Source organism: Coturnix japonica, chromosome 1 (assembly GCF_001577835.2).
Source record: "Coturnix japonica isolate 7356 chromosome 1, Coturnix japonica 2.1, whole genome shotgun sequence".
NCBI classification, from domain to species: Eukaryota; Metazoa; Chordata; class Aves; order Galliformes; family Phasianidae; genus Coturnix; species Coturnix japonica.
This window is the reverse complement of record NC_029516.1, coordinates 71466115-71487730: the sequence shown is the minus strand read 5'-3', so window position 1 is coordinate 71487730 and position 21616 is coordinate 71466115. Positions and strand designations below refer to the sequence as shown.

The following is a 21616-nucleotide window of genomic DNA, read 5'->3' as shown; positions in this document are numbered from 1 at the left end:
TACACTGTGCCTAAACTCTGAGTAAGTAGAGTTATTCAGCTTGAATAAATAAAGCTCCTGGCTGGATTCTGCATTGACACAGCTTTATGGTGTCTAAATGTTGCTGACGGATTCAGTCGAAACCAAGGTTTAGCTCTAAGGGATTGTAAAGTTGTTGAAAATAGGAACAGAATGAAAGAGATTTTCAGGAACAATGTCCTGTAACTGTATTCACGTAGACTCTGGCTTCTTTATGCATAAGTTTTCAGTGCTGTTGTGGTTAATTCATACTGAGCCATCCTTTATTGCTAATGCTTTTTATCTTTACCCAGTTTAACGTAAAGCTCCATTGCAAATGCCCTTTGTGAGGCTGCAGCCATTATGCATGAGGCGTGCAGAAGGCTGACTTGAGAAGTACTCGCTTCATGGCTAATTCATGCTGGGATAAACATAATTAAATCTCCTTGAAGGGAAGTTGGAGCTGGACATCCAGGCACTGTTTTCTGTAAGCACTTCTGCCTGCCAACAAACAGACAACAGATTTTGTTCGGTTCCTTTCAATTTGGGCACCGCGAATAATATTTGGCCTTAAGACAGAGGAAGAGATAGCTGAGGCAGGGAAGTGTTTTAAAAGAAAAGAATAAGAATGTCTTTTGTATTCAGGAGACAAAACCAACAAACCCACAGTGCAAGGCAGATTTGCTTTGTAGTTGTGCTGGCTGTAACCCTTAAGAGGAATGAACCTCAGCTGCAGAGGAAGGTTAAAGAGAAGTAAAGCTTCAATGAGTAACGGTGTTTGAGGTTTTTGAGGGGGAAGCATTTTCTGTATGAAAGATAAAATCCAAGTGGGTTACTGTGCTAAGTGATAACAAATCATTGAGCAGTCTCACCTGATGGAAGTGAGTCATCAGCTGGGGGTAAACATATAGAGCTTGATCATTTCAGGGGGTGTATTAGTGTGGGGAGTACAGAGAAGTACTGTAAAAATACTGCTTGTTAAAAAGGATATTATGGGTTTTATGATAACGATGGGAAAAAAACAAGACACCCATCCAGATCCCTCCTTCTGCTGTTTTTTCCCCACTTTTCTCTATTTAAAACTTGAGTGCTGGGGAGGTACGTGCTCAGTGTGGGAAAAATCTAACAATCTCTGAGTGAGATGGGCAGAATTTAACTATATTTGACATTAGCTCACAGATAAAAATTACTGAGCAATGAAGAACAAACTGCAGATGTGGTATTTTTGTTTGTTTGTTTTGTTTTGTTTGACTTGGAGGAACATTTTGCTTGAGAAATGGTTATTCATACCCTAACGCAGAATAAAGGCTCTTATTGAGATAGACCAGCCAAAGGTTTATTGGATGTTAATTGGAAGTACAAACCCTCGCGTGTTTCCTAAGTATGTATAATACTCATGAACCTTCCATGTATACATGCATTGAGTGGAGGGAAATTCTTTTATAGACTAGAGATAGGCTTGAAATAGTGGAGGAAAAACATGCAAAACCTTGTGAAATGATAGTAAACCTTTGTCCTGTGCCATATGAAGAGTTGCTTCCCTTTGTTACTGCCACTTGTTACATCCACTTTTGAGGGCTGTCTTAAGGCCTGTCTGGTAGCTTTCTTCTGCTTCTACCAAGCTAAGTTTCATCACTGAGGAAGCTGTCTGCTGGAGCTCACATTCAAGGCAGCTTTCTTATTCCAGCTCTGAGTAGAACTGCAACTGGCTGAACGTTAAGGTAGCAATTTGTGTGCTTCTGCTTTCCACCATTTTGTTATGAGCTTGAGGTATCACTTCCTAATTCTATGATTGTTGCACTGACATCATTAACATTTAAGGAGGGAAAATGCCACATCCTTTTCCTAGCTGTAGGAAAGATGCATGAAAAGTAAGATTTCTGACTTTAGAAGTTAAATATCCTTTGTTTTGTTTTGTTCCAGTGTACATGAAGGTCAAGATCTGAAGCTGCTATGACTGACCCAGACGTCCTCACTGAGGTCCCTGCAGCTCTCAAGCGCCTTGCCAAGTATGTTGTGCGTGGTTTCTATGGCATTGAACACGCTTTGGCCCTGGACATTCTCATCCGAAACCCCTGTGTGAAGGAAGAGGACATGTTAGAGCTCCTTAAATTTGATAGGAAGCAGCTGCGGTCTGTCCTCAACACCCTCAAGGGTGACAAGTTCATCAAATGCAGAATGAGGGTAGAGACGGCTGCAGATGGTAAAACCACCCGTCATAACTACTACTTCATCAACTACCGCCTGCTGGTGAATGTGGTGAAGTACAAGCTGGATCACATGCGGAGGAGGATCGAGACAGATGAGAGAGACTCCACCAATCGAGCCTCCTTTAAATGCCCCATTTGCTTCAGTACTTTCACAGACTTGGAGGCCAAACAGCTGTTTGACCCCAGGGCAGGTAAGAGTGGTATGGGTAGCAGTGCTGGGTGTTAAAGAAAGGTGGTAGTTTTGGTAATGGATAGGGTAGTTCTTATGTTATCAATACAGGCAAGTAGTAATTGTGGTAAAATGCTTGTAGATCGATATACTTGAGTGATAAGAAGCGGAGAAATGGAGGTCTCATCCCAATCAAATTCAAGAATGAAAAAGGCAGTCTGTCCTTTTTGGTGGCTTTTGATATGACCTGATCTTGCCATTAAACTGCATGACTTCTTGTTTGCAATGAGGACGTATAAATTGCTGAGTTTTATATGCAGAAAATTTATCATGTAGATATGGGTGTGCAGGGAGTAAACTATTACTGTTTAATTTTCTTCTAGCCATTTCATTATACTGCATGACCTAGTTTCCCTAGTGTAAAACATTCTCACAAAAGTTAAAAGGAATTAATTACAGACTTGTCTGTGGTTGGAAATAAACAACCTTTTTTTTCAAGTCTGTGTCTCAGTGGAGATGTGTATCTGTCTCATGCATATAAAATCAGTCATTGCAAGGTGTCACTGCTGGCGCAGTCCAAATGCTTTGAGTCTGAATCTGTGCAGGTGAGAGAAGAACACCTGTGCCTGATGAGATCCCATTTTGCCTCTCTAATCTGGGATTATTTTGAGGTGAAGGCAGGCAGAAGAGGTTGGACATCAGGCCTCCACGCTCTGAACCATCCTTACTCTTTACTCTTCTCATTTGAATTCTTTGCCCTGTGTGCATTATTAAGGTGAAAATGGTTGCTTTGTAACAGAGATCTGTGTTATCCACATGCATTCCCTGTCCTCTGGAATTCCATATCAGAAAAGAACAGAAAAGAGCTCCCAGAGAGAGCTCTGAACAAGGCATGCAGGGGGACCAGGTTTTATTGTACAGTGAATAGCCACCCTTTTTCAAGGATGTCTTATCAGTGCTGTGCATGCACCTCTCCCACTCATTAAAACTCCTGGCAGCACAAGAGCTGAAGGGCAGCTGAAAGCCCTGGGTATTTCAGTCATGGTTGACCTGAGCTGCTCCTGAACAGCAGCTGTGTTGATAAAATATTGTGAGTCAAAATGCAGGGCCAAAGAGGTCTGTGAAGCAGGCAGAGCATGGAAAGCATCTTCTCTGCTAGTAGCTATACTTAATGGCAATTTGCTGTTAAAAGGCGTCTTGTTATGTTACCTGCTTCTTCAGCATCCTGGTCATACAGAACTGGAGACTGTTAGATTTCTTGACTTTCCTTCTGCTTCTTTCTTCTTTTCTGGTTAAAAAAAATCAAATGCAAACTAACCAATTGTTCTAGAATGGAAGTAGGACTAGAAGAAGAGGCTCTCACTTTTCTCCTTCCTTATCAGCGATGGGAAGAAGGTTTTCAGTGTCTGTCTGTGCTTGTGATCATTCTGTCACAATCACAAGGTTGTAACTGCAGCGTCTCTGTCAGCCTTCCAGCTTCATCCAGTGTCTGTTTCATGTAGACTACAGGCCCTCTTGCTCTGTATCTGTTTTACTCCTTTTGTGGATAATTTTGGAATGAAACTGAGGTGTTTATTTATTTCAATACAAGTTGTGGTTATCGTTGTTTGAAGGCTGGGAAAGTGTTTGCCAAGACAACTGAATGATAGTGACAAAGGGATACGGAGACGTGTTCTCATGCTTTGCTCACTGTTCAATATTACTTGGAAAATACTTTTGAGCTGACACCAAATATGCTTTTGTCATCATAGTGTTTAAGTGTCTGAACTAAAAGGTTCTCCATGTCTAAGAAGCCTGGGTGAAAACTTAATTAAATCTTGTGAAAACAACAGAAAAGAAACCTACCTGTAATGTGCCTTGAACAAGGGGCAGAAGTTGTTTTATTCTACTCCGTGAACATGGATCAGGCTGTTTTTTGGTAGTTTTTTTTTTTCCTTTCAGGTAAAAGGACATACAGAAGGCAGTGTTTTCCCTTGTCATGTTGCCAGCATCCTTTACCTCTGTTGGAATTGTATCTTCTTTGTGCCTAGATGTTGGGAATAATCTTGTTCCAGAACCTCTGGCTGTCGTTTTCTTGTCTTCCCCTTTGCTTTCTTGGAACTCAAAGTTAAAAGCTTTGAGCATTTTTAACCTTCTAGGTCAAATAATACAAGCAATGCAACATAAGTTCTACATTACCATTCCGACTGTACTTGGAGAATTGATAAGAACAATAAAAACCATACTAAGAGCTTTCATTTGGATAAGCTGCAGGCTTTTTGCGGGTAGACTTGGTGTTACAGAATCACAGAATTGTAGGGGTTGGAAGAGACCTCTAGAGATCATCGAGTCCAACCCCCCTGCCAAAGCAGGCTCCCTACAGTGTTGCTGTAGAGGTTTGCAGTGATGGTTTAAAAGTTGCAGTTATCTGTTCAGGCTTTTGAATACTGATGTGAATATCCTAGAGTCCTGCAGGAGAGAGTCTTTTTGTGCATGCAAGATCACACTTGTTTCACTCAGCGAATTGCAACAGAAAACATGTAGAAAGAACTTGAATTCATGAGGTTTCAGGTCTGCATTCTGCCTATTGACCTGACTGTGCTTTGATAGGAGTTGCTGCAGTCTGGCTTGCTACGCAGTGCTGACAGTTCTTACCCACTTTCAATGTTTTGAGAACTACAGGAAGAAAAACACAAATAAAGTCTGTCTTTGAGCCTTGTTTCACATGAACTGACTGAGAAAGGAAAAAGACGGTAGTCTTCCAAAGAGATCCTGTTATAAACACTTGAAAACTGATCATTGCTTTACCTTTGTGCTGTCGTCTGCTGTCTGACCTGTGCTCTGATCTTTCATCGCTTTGTTCTGCACACATGCTAGCAATTGTCTGCCGTTGCCATTGTGATGAAGCTTCATGCAGGCAGAAAGCTACAGCCATTCCCTTAAACAAGGTAAGGACTGTCTCTTGAGGCAGAGCTGCACAAGAAGAGGTTTAATTGAATAACAGTAAGAAAAGTCAGGTGTTAAATGCATACTGTGAATAACGCTGCTGAACTGTCTGCTTCCAGACTGGGCTTTCATTGAACACTGACATAAGGGAGTCTGGTTTTTCAGATGTTTCACCTTCAGATGAGATGTTACTTCCACAGACCTTTGGGTAGATTGCTTTTTCCTGTGGTTTTAACAGTAGAAACTATGGAAGCTTATAATTCCTGGAATTATAGAGCAGTCTAAGCAATTAAATAGGAATTTGTGGATTGGCTTAAAAAAAAAATTATATATATATATATATATACACGTATTTATACATATATATGTGTATGTATGTAAATCTCAGAGGCTTACATATGTGCCAGTATGTTCTCTGTAGGGTGAGGTGGACCCAAGAGCTGCATTATCTCACCCAGTAGAGGGAGCTGTCTTCTTTTCTCTATGCATCCTGGCTTAGGTTGGTTGATTTGTTGAACGTCATAAAAATGGAAATTATTTTCGTGGATATGTGTTCTGTAGCATGATTAAGTAGGTCTGGTTGGGGAATGTCTCTGATGTATCCTGTTCTCAAACTCTAATCATATTTGTAAATCTAGACTAGTGTTGGATTTGCCTGTCAAACTCAAGGTCAATTTGAAAGAAATGATGTGACTAGAAACTGCAATTGGGAGAGTGGGGCTGAAGTGGAGGAGTGAGAGAAGCTAGATCCTGCAGTGCATTACACTGGCTAGTATTAAGCCCAGGATTTCCATATGTATTCTAAATAACAAACTGTGTCAGCATATCTACCAGGGTAGCAAGTAAATTTGATTTTTTGAAAGAAAATAAATGCAAAATAAAGTAATTTTTCTGCTCTCTTCTATGTTTGCAATCTAATTTTTATACAGGCCTGTTTTCTTTCACTTCTCTTATTCTAAAATACAATGTTGATGTTAACAGTAAATGTACTTGCAGTTGTCTCTTACCTACATCCATGTGTTGTGTCCATCATAATGTTTGGTTAGGTAAGATGTGAATAATAATGGAAATAAGAGGATAGAAGGTAAGTGGGTAACATGGATTAGGGATGTTCTTAATTGTGGTTGTAATGACTAAAGTCTTTTGTTACTAGGTGTTGGAGCAGCTTATATCCACCTTGCCCTCCCACCATTTGGTCCTCGTTTGATGAATAGCTCTTACAATTTGACTGCTCTTGGAGATGTGCTGTAATAGTAGCGTGCTGTTCATGAGGCTTATTAGGTGTGCTGTTAGGAAATGTATTTTGGGAAGAATAGTTAAAGGTGGCTGTATTGGTTTTCTAGAAGGGGAAGCAACACCTTGAACTTCAACCTCCCCTTCTTCTTTTACAGTCAGTCATTACGTGCATTCCTGTTATGAAGTACACAAATATGTTCAGATGCTGGTTTTCTGTACCTGGCACAAGGCATCTTCTATTACATTCAGGCATCATTTATTCAGCTGGGCTTTTACATGACTTGGGCCCTGTTATTAAGGTTAGAAATTTGACCAGTCTTTGATTTCTGCCTTATCTTGTGTATGGATTTCTGGAGCCTTTTCTTCTGGGCGCTCAGTTCCTCATTTCATCCTAAGCGAGCTATTAGAACGCAACTGTCTTCTCTTAATGTTCTGGATTTCTACTTACTCAGGCGAGTTCTTCAAATCTTCCTCATCCAATTCAAATGACTTCAGAGCCCGTCTCATCTATTTTGTTGTTTTTCCTACACTCCCTCTTCTACTTGTTTTTCTTTGCCTTGCCTTTTCTTCTGGAGCTCTCCCATCCATCTTTGGTACATCTCTTTGATTTCTCTCCCTTTCGGGCATTAGAAAAAAATCACGTTGAGCTCTTCATTCTGTGTATTCATACTATATATTCCCTCTGATTTGTTCCTTTTGCTGTTGATTCTTGTCCTTTACACCGAACGATTTATCAGAATAGACATTCTAGGTAGCTTTGTCTGCCTGTGTGTTATATGATACTCCTACTACAACGGCTGACAGCCTTACCAGCCAAAAGCAGGACTTAAAAAGTCTCTGTGTGAATTGGCAGACCAGAAACTTTCCCTGAAAAAAAAAAAAAAAAGGATTCAGAGCAATTCGGTTTTGAGCAACTTTAAATTCTGTGATTTTTCTTTCATTCTCTTTGTTGTTAGTTTTCCAAATGTTTGCAATCCCATCAGTGTGATTTTTCTTGACTTTACAGGCACCTTTTTTTCTGTCTGCTGTGCCACACAAAGCTTTTGGCACACCCCACCAGAAGGAAACGGTCCGTACTCTACTTAGATTCATTGTTCCTATCCAGATTTCTGGCAAAAGCTGCAAGAATGCTCCTGTCAGCTTTGCTCTGCTCCTGTGTGATAAGGCCTGGAGCTACAGGGAAGGAAAAACTGAAGAAAAACATCAAAATTAATGCATGTTTTTATTAAAGTAAGAATACTCTTCAGAAAACCTTACAAGGAATATGTAGGTTCTATCTGTAACCTGAGGTGAATGAGTTCAAGCTGGATGTTCTTTCTGAAAGGCACCTTTTTGTCTAACCCTGGATTATTCAGCTTGATAAATAGGTGACAATAATGTTGGTGACTCTAGGATTGTAAAGGCCTCTTTCAAGGCAAAATCCAGAACTCAGCGCTGTTGCCTGTGAAGTGCAGGCTGGTCCTTTCTCTGTACTCCAAATTGTTCTCTGGCTGGCATGCTTCTACTTGTATTTTTTTCTAGTCTGATAAATGCAAACCTTTACTTACAGTATTGATAGAATTCTTGTCTGCAAAGGACATCTTATTATTAGAAGCGCAGCCAATATTTGTCCTTCAAGTAAGGGTTATCTCCTTAACTTTTATTTGGGCTTTGCAAATTGAAATAGATAACAATAAGATCTCTAAATCTGTGAACACTGCAAAAGTGTTTGCATTGATATCCTGAAAGCTGGACTGCACCATTCCTGTCTTTTACTCTGATATCTTGCTGTTCTTTTGATACTGCGTGCTCAGCAATACCATCTGCAAAGTATCATCATTATAGTCATGGGCTTCTGCTTGTAAGTCAGATTAGTTGCACATTTGGAATCCTGTTGCCTGTGGGACAGTGCTTCTTCCAGCACACTGAGAAGAATAAGTGATAGAGCTTCCCTAGATAATACCAAGTGGTCCAAAGTCTACAATGTACAGGTTGAGTAGGTAAATGGTCTTAGGGAAATCTTTAATGGAAGGTAAATGTGAGACCAGAAAATACTTTAAAAGAACTATTTTTAATGGTTTAAAAGCTAATATTAGAAAGTCTCTTTAAGCCTCTCAGAAACAGGGGTGATGATGCTACAGTAGAATCGAAGGGGAAAAAAGTCAAAGAAAAAATGCTGGGATTATTTTCATCAGCTTTGTTCATGGGATGGAAAATATCTTCAAAAGGAACTATTTGCACTTTCTAGATAGTGAAGTGGAAGAGCAAAGAAGGACTGGGTGACTCCTGAGCATTTCTGACTTGACAAAACCATTACTAAGCTCCACACAAATATTAGGAGACAAATGAAAGTGATTTCCTGAAGCCAGTTTCATAGTTAGAATAATTCTGACCGACTTGTTTTCATTCTGGAGATGTAAGAAGAACCTTATAATCTCCCTTTTAATTTTTTTCCAATGAATGGTAGATCTTCTGTTGACAGCAATATGTAGCATCTTGCATTTTGCTTCCAAGTTCAGTTCATTCGTGTTAAAGGAAAATGACTTTTCAGGATATAACTTCCAGTATGTACAGTGAAGTGACAGTCTCTTCTTTGATCTTTTGTTTCAACGTCTGAACTGGAGAATAACTGAAGGAAAAGCTTTGATGCCGCAGAAGAATGAAATCCCTTGCCCTTGAGGGGAGGGAGGAGAGTCCTTCTGTTAGTCTGGTAAAGTGCTTTTAGGTTGTCTTGTTGGTTTTGGGAGGGAAATGTGTTTGTTTTGGGGTTTTTTTTGGAGGGAAGTATTTTTTGCTTCTACTTCCAAAGGTCAGACCTGGTCCCTCTTGCCACTCAGTTCTGTGCTTGAGGATGAGTGTTTGAACCTTCATCTGTGAGCCTGGAAAATACCCTCTTCCACTAATCTGTTACACTCTCTGAAAAATTAATGACAACCCCTCTGGCAACATTCAATCAGTTCTTTCTGTTATCATGTCAGTTCAGACTCGTTTTCTGCCTACCACGAAATATCAGTTGTATGAATGAGCGAAAAACATGGGGTTTCTATAGTGATGTGATCAATTGTGCAGCAGGGTTGCCAATGATATTATGGCTTCCTTGAGCCAATTTTCAAAGCAGCTGATGATTGTGAGATTGAAGTCCCTTGCAGTAGCATGCCAGGTGACACTGTGTTCTAATGAAATGCCTGATAATTGGCAGTAATGCCATTTCCATGCATGCTAAACATATACTTCTGGCAGTTACAATCCACATGTGTCCTACCAGCTTACAAAATCCGCTTCCTTTCATTTGCAAGAATGAGCACTGTTTATCTCCCAGCTTGATTAGCCTTCATTCTTTACTGTGGGGCTGAAGTTACCAACATCAATCTCAAGTTATAAGCAATATTGAGTTATATTTTTATGGGAAGTTGTTGGTTCCTTCTACTTTTGATAATGTTTTGGGTCTGGAAATTGGGTTTTCCAAAGAGTGGCTGACTGCTTTGTATTCATTGCTTCCTTTTTGCTTTCCCCCCACCCCTTGAGTCCCATTACAAAATAAAGCCAAATAGAAGGCAAGACTTGTATTGATGAATATGCTCATAAATACCCATTTCTCACTGCAATTTTCAGTCTAGCTTTAAACATAGTGGTGATTCAATATAGCTCTCAGTAGTGACTCCAGGCGAATATCCTGCAGCATATGGGCTTTTACTTTGGAGAACTTTGTCATCATGCTCGTAGTTTGCTATTGAAAGTAATTACGCTTCAGTCTACATCATCCCCCACAACCATAAGGTTGAAATTGAACATAAAGAACAAAACTGTGTTTAGAGTTTTCATACAGACACTCATTTGCTCCCTGGACCTGTCAAAGGTGGTTCAGTATCTTCTTTTCTCTTGTCCTTTTCTAGGTTATTGGTTTTCCTCGTTCAAATCAGAATGCTTTCTAATTACATTGTTTTCCCAGGCGCTCTATGAGGTGTAGAGGAAGAACTTTTCTCTCAGTAATGTTTACTGTTAAGGTGTCAGCAGCTGACAGAAATAGTTAATATTTGAGGGGGAAAATTCTGTGTAGCCATACTGGCTATTCAGATAAGAGAATTAGTGCTGGAGGTTCGAGCTTTATTGTCACCTGAAGATAGCAGAACCTCTTTTGCTTGAAAAATGTGAGATTTGAGAAGGAGGGAAGAAAAAAACGACAGAGATTAGGAGGTGGTAAATGCAAGACTGTATTCATTTTAGAAGATAAGCAATCCGTCCTCCATTCAGTGTTCCACTGAACGTGCACTTTAGGGAGAGCCAACGGTAACAAGAAGCATGAAACCTATTTGGTGAAGATTTGCATTTCAAAAGGGTTGGCGAGTCTTTTAATTCCCCACACCAGGGATGGCCAGGAAAGGCATTTTGTCAGAGCGCAGCATCCTGTCTTGAGTGATTAAAGGAAATCTCGGATGCGGAAGGAAATGGGCATCTGCCTTGGCAGAATGGGTGAAAGCTCAGTAATACAAAATAGCTGTAATAAAGCCGATCTGAGATCACGTAATGGAAGAATTTTTTCCTCTTAGCAGTACTCCAAAGTTGTTTTATGGTTTTATTCTTAGTCTCCTGCTTGTTCCTGAGTAATTAAACGCATCTAATATATTTCTTGGTTGTGCCTGCATGTGGGGCTAAGGCAGAGCGTCTTTCCACTATTACCTTTGCTGTTGGTCTGAATCTGAGTGACCCAGCTGTGTTCAGACTGAAAAGAATCTTTTGAACTCACTCCTATTGACAAGAAGATAACTACTTTTCTGCAAGACTGAACTCTTGTGTTTGTGTTTGTGGGAATATGTATTTGAATACCACAGTTTTAAGTTCAAAGGGATGATCAGCAGCTTCTCCCAAATGCAGTAAGTTATACTCAGAAGTGAGACCTGCTTTTTCATTTCCATAATAATTGCACTCAGCTGGTGAAACTGATTCGGAAGGTGTTTGCTTGTCAGCCCTCAGGCCTGAGAAGCAGCACACCCGCTATTGCAGTGAGTTGAGGACAAGGTTATAGCTTGACCGTAAAAGACAATGGCTTAGGTGATTTGTGATGCTTCACCGCTGAAATGGAGAGGTGGCTGGCTGAATGGTTCTGCCTGCTTTGTGAACACCTTAGGAATAAATGGCATTTCTTCTTGGGAATGGATTACATCAATTTTAAAAGGATCCCTGTTTTTGTATGAGAAGTCAGCAGCAGTTCTATTTAAATTGTCTGGTATGTATGTAAATAAAATATTGCAGTGAAGCTAAAAAATGGAAAAAAAGAGGAGAGAAAGGAAGTTATGTTCACATGCTATTTTTGATGCTATATGTAAGCTAAAAATTATGGAAGACTTTAAGCTGGTAATGTGTTTGGCTTGATTCTTTGGGGAGCTGTAAAGTATTTAACTTGAGAAAGTCTATTACATAGTGTTGTAACTGAGCATCAGATGACTGCACAGGAACGACGTGTCTGCTGAGGAGTGTTCAACAGCGCCCTGTCCTTCTCATTAGTTAAAGGGTCTTGCTGCAGGTAAGTGACTTAGTGGTTCATCTTTATCTGCCTGCAGCTCAAAGCAGAAAGCAGATAGGAACTTGCTGCTTCCAAGGGATGAAGGCCACTCTGCTCCACAGTAGTTTAATATTAGCCTCCGAAATGAAATCCTAATCACATCAATCTGTAACACGTTTGGTTGTTGCAGTGTTATGGATTTGCTGCCTTGTGTTGATGTGACTGCCCCTGGTTTAGACTGTCACCACCGTAAAGAGCTTCTGTTATGGAACCAGAGCAGATGTAGGCTGAGAATAAACCTTACCTATGTTCACATCAGTATGCAACTGGGGATTTAGGATCCTCCTAAATGGTGATTGCCAAATAGATACCACAGTGGAGGCTTGCAGGTTGATACACTGGCAATGAGCTCCAGAGTTCGCCCTTCTACCACATTATTTTCTTGGCTTTATGACTTATTAGGGTTTCCACCTTCTCTCTGAAAGGGCAATATAAACACCTTCTCTGTATAGTTGCTTGATTTCTCTGGTTAGACCAACAGCTGTACAAGCAGAATTTTTCCTACTGAGTTATTTTTTTGCCGGTTTCCAGTTTTGTGTAACTTGGAAGCTCTAGATCCCACACAAATAGAAGCCATGCCTTAGAAATACCACTGAGCCTCTGCTGATCTTCAGCACTGTTGTAAAAATTCATCTTTGTGCTTTTATATTTAACTAGAGAATGAAGCGTTCGTGGTACCAAGTGTGAGTATGTACTTAAGGGAACAGAAAGCAAAAGGAATTAACACGAGAGGCCTTCTGTTTGAAACTCCCTGTGAGAGCTGAGAGATTTGCAATTAATGTCAGTGTGTTTGTTTATAATCAATTTGGGAAGGAGCATTAAAACTCTGTAAACTTCTCCATGTAGTAAGACCTGAATATCAGTGTTAGAAACACCTGTGAATTCCTTTAACAAGCGGGTTTTATCTCAGATTGCTGTTTGAATCTTAATATGTGATATAATTTCAAATATGCATTTGCTGATTATTTTTTTGAAGGCTATATAAAACAGCTTTCTATAATGTAATGCCAGTGTTTGCATGCAGATATGAAATGCAATTTCTAATTGTCAAAACATTGTTTTATTTTTCAACTTGCGATGTCTCTTCATTTAAGAACTACCGTAGGCTGTGATGCAAAATCCTTCAGTACATTTTTATGTGCCTTTTCTTTTCAGGTTATAGCAGTTAGAGCTTAGAATTGTTATCTTGTTCAGAAGTTCTCTTGTTAGAGAGTGTCACTAGTGGCACACTCTTGAGCACAGACACTCGCTTTGATCTTGTCTATGTAGGTCCATGTAAGTGTTCCAACATTGCAGTGTCTGAAGAATTAAGTTACGACACCGTTTTCATCCTTATTCTGCCAATCTAAAGGTGCTTTATAAGGTTTATGGTGAGTTTTCTTAGGCAGTATAGAAGGGAAAAATGCTGTTATGGTTGAATAATATGACAGGTGTGATGCTTTGGACTTCAGTAAATATCATCTTGTGGATTTCTGACAGTATCTGTAGTTTGTAAAGACTTTTGCATTCTAAGACTTGCAGACTTCCAAATCCATCTCATTAGAACACTGCATGTGCATATCCTGTTCTACTTTCAAAGTCTTTAATAGAAAGAATGAAATAGAAGTGAGCCAAGATAGACTCTTGTTATGCACTCTCAGGCTCATAGGAAACAGTGATTTAATCTAAAAGTGCTGTTCTTCAGCAGTTATGCTATCATTTAGTTATTAGTTAATCTGGATCATATTTCCTCAGTTTCTTAATGAGGGTACAAAGCTGTTGAACATCCTCACTTTTCCCAGTCAATATTTTTTCTCTTATCCTCCAGCACATCCAAAACTTAAGACTGAGCTCACTCTTTATCTGTAATAACTCATACTCATGCTCTGTTCTCTGTTCCCTCTATACCAGTGAATTCTCTTTTGTGCTTTGGCCTCCAACTTCCAGTTTTCAAGTGTCATGAAATGTAGTTGATATAAACCGTGAACCCAGGATTTTTCTCCATCCTTTCTCAGATCTGAATGCCAGTTGCTGGGCTTGCTGCCATCATAGGGGTTTTTTTTCTGCATTATCTCAAGATACACGCAAGAGAGTATGTAGTGCATTTTAGGGGAGGAAGTAAGATAGGAAGCCATGTACAGCAGGTAGGCCATATGCAAAAAAATCTATTGGGCTGCATGAAGAAGATATTTTTTGTGCTATTAATAAACTTGGAATGTTCATTTTGTTTTCATTTCATCCATTAAAATTCCTATTCTTAAGTTTTACATTGTACGTGATATGTGGTTTGCGTGGAAAGTAGTGCATGTATTTCAAAGGAAACAACAGATACCTAGAGCGCAGTAACACTGTTTGATAGAGCACGTTCACAGCTACAAGACACTGGCTTTCAGTGTAGTCACCACCGTTAGCCGCGTGTTTAGCCAGGAATGAACAAGAGCCTGCATGCCACACTTATCAAAATCTGCACTAATGGAGATGTCCCAGTGTTGCTGTCACCACTGTTGAACTGCACCACCGCTGGCCTCGCTGTGCTCACATCCACTGTTGGTTCTCTGTGAATGTTCAGCAAGTGTCAGTGAGTGTCAGTGGGTGCCATTTTTTCCACATGGAGGAATTCAGTTCCATGCCTTTGCTTCATTTGCACTTCCATGTTAGACTTCATTAGACTGCCCCTCTGCTGCTGTCTGTCATATGGCAACAAAAGGTAATGGAATATTGGTGGGAAAGTTGAACCTCTACTGCCAAAATCTGCCTTTGACATTGTGGACCAATATAATGGCATAGGAGACATTACATTTGGAGCAGCCCTTGTGTATTAGTCCAGTGGTACATGTAAAAAGTTTCTAAATTGCATTGGTGCCTATTGAAAAGATGTTAGAGATGAAGTAAGCAATCAAAAAAGCTTGGAGATCAATCTTGTGTATTCCTGTGGCTTCAGATTTGCTTCCTTCCCTTCCAGCAGGAACTTCTCATCCCTCATCTGGTGTCAGGATCTTGAGCAGGGGGAATCCAAAGCATTTTCTTATTAAAGGTTTAAATCAGACTCTATTTGTAAGGCAGTGTTTTGGCATCTTTAGAAGACTTGTACAGGTTTTAATAAAGTACTCTGATCTTTTGCTGACTACTTTTGTCTGAGAACTGAAACTTTCTTCTTGCTTCCTCTGCAGTCGTTTTGTCTGGCATTTGCTGACCCTGATGTAAATCCTGTATAAGTACTTCAGTGCTTTGTTGTGTAATGGAGAGATGCTTCTCTTGCACCTCTGATCTGTATTGTCATGTTTTTGTGCTGTGCATCAGGCAGACAATGAATGGATTAAATGGGGATGGTTGTTGCAACTTTTAAGTGATGAATTAGCTGGAATTAGACCTTGGAGCATACAGAAGTGGATGCCACTAACTTTGTAGTGCTATTCTTCATCTTGTGCCCAAGGAGAATTGGAAGTGTTCTGGGTTGGGACTGCAGCAACTACAAGTGATTGCTTTTGTGCCTGCTTCCAGTTAAAAGCTCTGCTTTTCATAGCACAGCAAGTGGCTGGTACAGGTGCCAGCAGAGCGAGGTTACGTGGTTTGGGGTTTTGTTTGTGTTTTAATTCTCTGTTCGCCTCATTTAATTGTAGCTCTAAGGCAAAACATCCCTTGGTCCCTGTGAGATCGCATGGAACCAGAACAAATTGCTGCATTCCCCAGATTGTTGTGAAGGAGGCAAAATTAATTTGCAAATATGTAGAGAAGTTGGAGTTTTGTTTTGAAAGAAAAGAAAAAGCTGATGCAGAGAGAGGATCTTGGGCCATGTTAGTGAGGAAGAACTCTTCACCTGAGTGGGAAGAGACATTTTTTTGGCCCTTGCCCTGTAAAAAAAGGAGCATATCTGATAAAACAGTGAAGTGCTCAGGATCCTTATTATTATTATGTTTAAAAAAGAAGTGTACATTCTAGGAGGCAAGGCAGAGCAGAGAGGAGAACTTATTGACATGGAGGTCAGAGACATTCAGTTACTGCATTTATGGGCATGTAAAATCTAAACAAGGAAGTCCTGGAGCTTTCTGGCTTTGAAAAGAGCGAGTAGTGGATGCTCAACCAGCAGGAAACCAGAAATGGTAAGGGTAGAAATGCAGTTTTATTTCTTCTGTGAACACACATCTAACACAATGTGCAAACGCCATTTCTTCTCAAGATGCCCAGTATATTGTGGTTTTCTCCAAATTACTTTAGTCTTGTGTACTGTATTAGTGAATTTTTTGCATTGAACTACTGTAGTGGAATTCACACTTAGCTATGCTGTGCCCCCTCTTCAACATAATGGGGGAGAAAAAATGATGAAAAGAAAGCTCAGAGGTTGAAATAAGAATAGAGAGATCGCTCTCCAATTACTGTCACTGGCAAATAGATGCAGCTCAGGGGAAATTAATGTAATTTACTGCCTATTGCTAACAGGGGAATGAGGCTGCAGTCAGTTCATAATGCTTTTTCTCTGCTGCTCCTCCATGGTTGCCCTCTGCCCCTGGTCCATGTGGAGTCCCTCCAAGGGAATGCTATCTTTCCTGAACTGATTCTGTGTGGGCTTCCCACAGGTTGCAGCTCTCCAAGCACTGCTCCAGCATGGCTCCATACCATGAGTATGGAGCTCCATTCTCCAGGTACTGCTCCACATGCATCCCCACAGGTGGCAGCTCCCCCAGACCAGTGGGGGCTCTCTATGGTCAGATCCTCCTTCAGGCCACATCCACTGCTGCACCATGGGCTCCTCCATGGCTGTGCATGGAGATCTGCTTCATGTGGTGCCCCAATGTGCTGCAGGGAACAGCTTGCTCCATCACGGGCACCTGGGGCTGCAGCTTCCTTCAGACTACAGCTACCTGTGGTAGCCAGTGGGAGCTGGCTCTTATCTGATACAGGGCAGCTGTGGCACTCTGCTCACAGGAGCCTCCCTGTACTAAAACCTTGCCATGTAAGCCTGATACACCTATTTACATGTATAGCATTAAAATGTGCTGGCATTAGTAGCAAAATGAAAGAAAAAAATAACTGTGTCAGTGTTATTGTCTGAGGAGAATAACTGACAGCGTTACAATGAGGGTTTATGAAGTAACACACCTATGTAAGTATACATATCCATCCAAATTGTGTGATGCATTCGTAACTGGATATCATTTGGTGACAAAGCTCAGAAGAGACTCTGAGTTGAGACTGTCAGTCTCATCCTCAGAGAAAGCTGGGTGTCTAAACATATCATTTTCTTCCTCAAGTCATAGTTTGAAGCTGTAAAACCTCTCATCTGCCACTACTGCAAACTATCAGTTGCAGGGCGGCCCTGTTTGTTAGTTAATGCTGCTAAAATAAGAACAAAAGACAGCTCAAGAAACTAACACACCTGATGTTTCTACTATTTTGAGGACTTTGGAAGGAAGCTAAAGTTAGTAAGTACTGGTTTGGTTTTAAAATACAATTGCAGGACCTTAGATATTCCAATAACACAACTGAATTTCCTCTTGAGCATGGGCACTGGTGCTGGGCAAGTTATTTAACTCTCCAATCCAGGCAGTTGCAGACCAGGCATTCACAGCTTGTTACCAAGGCAGTAACTTTGTGAGAGAGGCATTTCCAACTCCAGCATGGCTGTACCAAGGCAGACATCTGATCTAGTCTGAAATGGTCAGTGGCAGAGCTTCTTTCTTGATGCTGCCAGTAAAGGAAGCCCTGCTGTTTCTTGAGTGAAGTAACCTATATGTTTATGCCTCCCTTTTAAATGTCTTATGTTCAGTGAGAAGAGAAGAATCTTTCCCAGCTACCACAAGTACCAGATGAATACAAAGCCTGCCAATTTTGTTCTAAGACTCTGGAGGACCTATTAAAATGGCACATGTTAGATTCAAGCTCACATATGGTCTGATGTAGTTAAACTTCTCTTTTGTATGGAACAGTTCAATCCGGGTGAGATGGGGAACTGTTGTACAGAAATGATGTTTGAGTTTTATTAAGAAAAAGGTACATTCAATAAAAGAACCCCACAATGTATATAAAATAATTAAAATAATGACCTACTACTTTATCAGTGGCTGGCATTAAACTATTTTTTACTCTTTTGCACTGTGTTTTGGTATCTTGAAAATGGCTGTAGCAAACTGAGAGCCAAAGCATCTTGGCTTAAATTCTGGTCAATGTTTTCAGCTTTATATTAGATCACCTTTAGGTGGCCCTTTTGGTCACCTTCTATATGTGTACGTTTTTGCCTTCACCCCTAAAATAGCTATTTTATTTTTCAAGTGATGATCAGTTCATCAAATTCCACCTGAATTAAGCTCTCTTCCAATCCACTTTCCAATCAGCAAGTCCACTCTGTCTACCAAAAGGAAAATACATGACTTATTGCATAGCTCCTAAGTAAACCATGCTAGGAACAGCAGAAGAGAATGGGGTGAACAAGAGTTGCTCGTAGGAATCAACCTACAATACTCTGCTCTTCTCCTTTCAGCCTGTATGTGTTGAAAGCTGGAGAAACAGGACAAAGGCATCATGAGATGTTTGGTGCTGAGTCATGTGCAAAATACTGTGTTAAAGTCAAAAGCATTGCTGTGGCTTGGAGCTAAACAGGTTAGCAGATGGTCTGTATCAGTCATGTGTAATGTGCTAGTTCATGTGCTTGCTATGATTCCAGTAAGGAAGGCTCTGAACCTTGGTAAGGTATTGACTGAAATGCACAGTGTGAAAAACAGGATAAAACCAGAAACCTGAGGATTAAAAGACAGAGCAGATAACTTAAAACTAGTGAGAGAATATTTATTTGTGAACCAGAACAATGATACAGAATCCATTTTTTTTTCCAAGGGAAGTTATTGTTAACAGTTGTTATTTGTCTGAAAGCCGCCAGCAGTGGGAGAGAAGTTCTGTTTGAATTTTTCTTACTGGGTTGTCAATGTTATGTCTGTTGTGGCTTTTAAAATGTTACGTTTGTTTCTGGTTAGAAAAATAGGGATAAAGTAGGGAAGGAAATGTCAGTAAAACATATAACTCAATTTAATATGTGTTGGGGGCTGTTTTTAGTTGGAGAGGAGGGCTAGTGGAGATAGCCCCTGGTGTTGTGAGGCAGGATACATGGAACCACCAAGGCTGGCAATATCCCAGGGCTCCTTATCCTCTGTTTGCCTTAATACCATAACCTAAATTTCCTTACAGAAACTGAAGAACAGTTTGTCACCATTTTTGTTACTAAAGCATGTGAAATATCCTAAACTTGCTTTTCACGACTGTCATAAAACTGAACAAGTCTGTCTTCGCCGTTCTTTTTTTTTCCTAATGAAGCATATGTGTTAAATTGTTACTTTGTTCCTTTGGAATCACTACAGTATCTGAAGCTGCAGTCTCTTTATCACCACAGGTGGTCATAGGGCAGAATGGAGCAGAGTAACATACCATTGTCTCATGCTTTGCATGACGTTGTTATTAACATACACAGCAACCAGATTTTCTTTTACTGTTTGCAGCACAGCACAGTTGATTCCTGTTCATTCTGTACTTCATTTTAAGCCTGAGATTTTTGCAGCGTGTTGCCTTGACAGTTCCCCTTTCTGCTCACTCTCCTTTTTAAAACCTAAGGGCAGTACCTTCTACCTGTCTCTACCATATTTCATGTGGATTGCAGACATTTCTTCATTTGGTTTATTAGCGCTTTTTCCCTACGTATGTGTACCCCCTCATTAGCTGTCCCAAGGACCTTGGCAGACCTTCAGTAGGGCTATCTCCACTGAAACTTATTATTAATACTTAGTTGTTGAGACTATCTTTTAGGTGTGCATCTTCCTTATTATCAGTTCATTTTCAGTGTTTTTGCCTGCTATGCTTATAAGGATGTTTTGCAGGGCAGTTTCTTTCAGTACTTACAGAAGATGACCAGGAAAATGGTACCAGGCTCTCCACAGCGGTACCTACAGGAATACAAGAGGCAATGGGTATAAATTGGTTCCAGCTGTATGTGAGATGGAGCTTTTTTTCCCATGAGAAGGGTCGGGGGGTGCAGCAGGTTGGCCAGAGAGACTGTTCGGTTTCCAACCTTAGAAGTCTTCAGGATGACTGAATAAAATCTCATGCAGCCTGGTTCATCTCAGAGCTGGCCCTGGTTTGAGCCAGGGGGTGGACTAGAGGCCTGCTAAGATCCCTTCCATCCTGATTCTCCCTTCCATCTCTGATTCTGAATCCTCTTATGATTCCAGTCTTTCTTGCATTCCTCATAGCTTTTCTTTTTGCCCTTTGTAATCATCACTGGAATTTTGACAGTTCTTGCTCATATCACAGGGAGTGCTTTCAGCAGTTCTTCATTTTCTGTAGGGTAATCATCAGAGCTTGCTGACACTACATCAAAGATATATAGCTCATTTCACTGACTGCACAAAACCTTAGACTCCACCTGATTTGTTTCTAAGTCTGTATGACAACATGACATCAGTTTCCAAATGTGTTGTCTCCCTGTGGTTTGCTGGTGGCATCAGCACTTCTCAGCAGTGACATAGCTGCAGTGAGACTGTGATTGTCACCTCCTGGGCTGCACTGCTGTACTTGAAAGTAGGTGTGAAGGCAGCGGGCTGTCCTACAGTTTCAAAACAACTTACTGCCTTACGGCTTCACAGGTTTGTTCTCGCATTCTGCACAGGCCTCAAGAAACGCAAGGACCTGTATGCTCATCATACATATACATCACCCTCCCTGCTTCTGCTGTTCAACTTCATCAAACCTAAGAAAGACCTGAAGAACAGTGGGGCTTTTGGGGCTGTCGACTGGAAGGGATCAGGCATTGCCTGCCCCTGGGAAGAAGCAGCATTTTTTCCTTCCTCTGATCCTGTCACTACCAACGTGGTATCCATTCACCACTGTTCTCAGTGGCACAGGGCAGGATGCTCCCCCCACCCCCATGTCACCACCTCACAGCACATCGCTTCCAGGGGAAGTGGCACTGGAGGGGGTGATGGCTGCTTAAAGATGTATTTGTGAGCAGATGGCGAGGTAGATTATTGCTCATCCTAGGGCGATGATGATGATGATGCGCCAGCTAGCTGCTGGTTGTCCATCAGAATTAATCAGGAGATGCTGTGGCACGTGATCAGCAAAGCCACTGCTCCCTCCTGGGAAAAGGGAGGGAAGAAGATAGAAGCAGCTCTGTAAAGTGAGTTATCAGAGATGCACATATCTCCAAAGACAGGAGAAGCTTCCTGTGGAGAGGAGGCTATTTAAGAAAAACGGGAACGTTTTTAGTGTTTTGTTTTTAATATGTTCTTGTGCTCTTTTATGTTGCTATGCTATGCCTACCTCCTAAAAAGCAACAGTAAATTTGATCACTTTCTTCTTGCCTTTGTCTCACCGGAATTGCAGAACACCTGAAATAAAACTGTGTAGAGGTTTATAAAACCTTTATGAATACTAGCTACATGTATAGCATGAAACATTACGCATGGACGTGCCTGGTTTGGGTTTTCTGTCTGTGTCAGAGGAAAGGACTTGAGACCTGCTGTGCTGAAAACACTTCACGAGCATGAATTCCTTGTATCCTCACAAAATAAACTAAGCAAA

At 40.8% G+C, this 21616-nt stretch overlaps 1 protein-coding gene across 2 annotated transcripts in view; it reads left to right on the top strand.

The window, feature by feature from the left end:
• Nucleotides 1-21616, top strand: part of GTF2E1 (general transcription factor IIE subunit 1) — a 45699-nt gene that overhangs the window by 3874 nt on the left and 20209 nt on the right. The window contains exon 2 of one of the 2 annotated variants that reach the window (XM_015874643.1): nt 1918-2398. In XM_015874643.1, coding sequence (XP_015730129.1) covers nt 1951-2398 — 448 coding nt within the window. In that variant the 5' untranslated portion in view covers nt 1918-1950. The remainder of the gene's footprint in view (nt 1-1917; nt 2399-21616) is intronic. The other variant, XM_015874652.2, reaches the window with a different exon arrangement.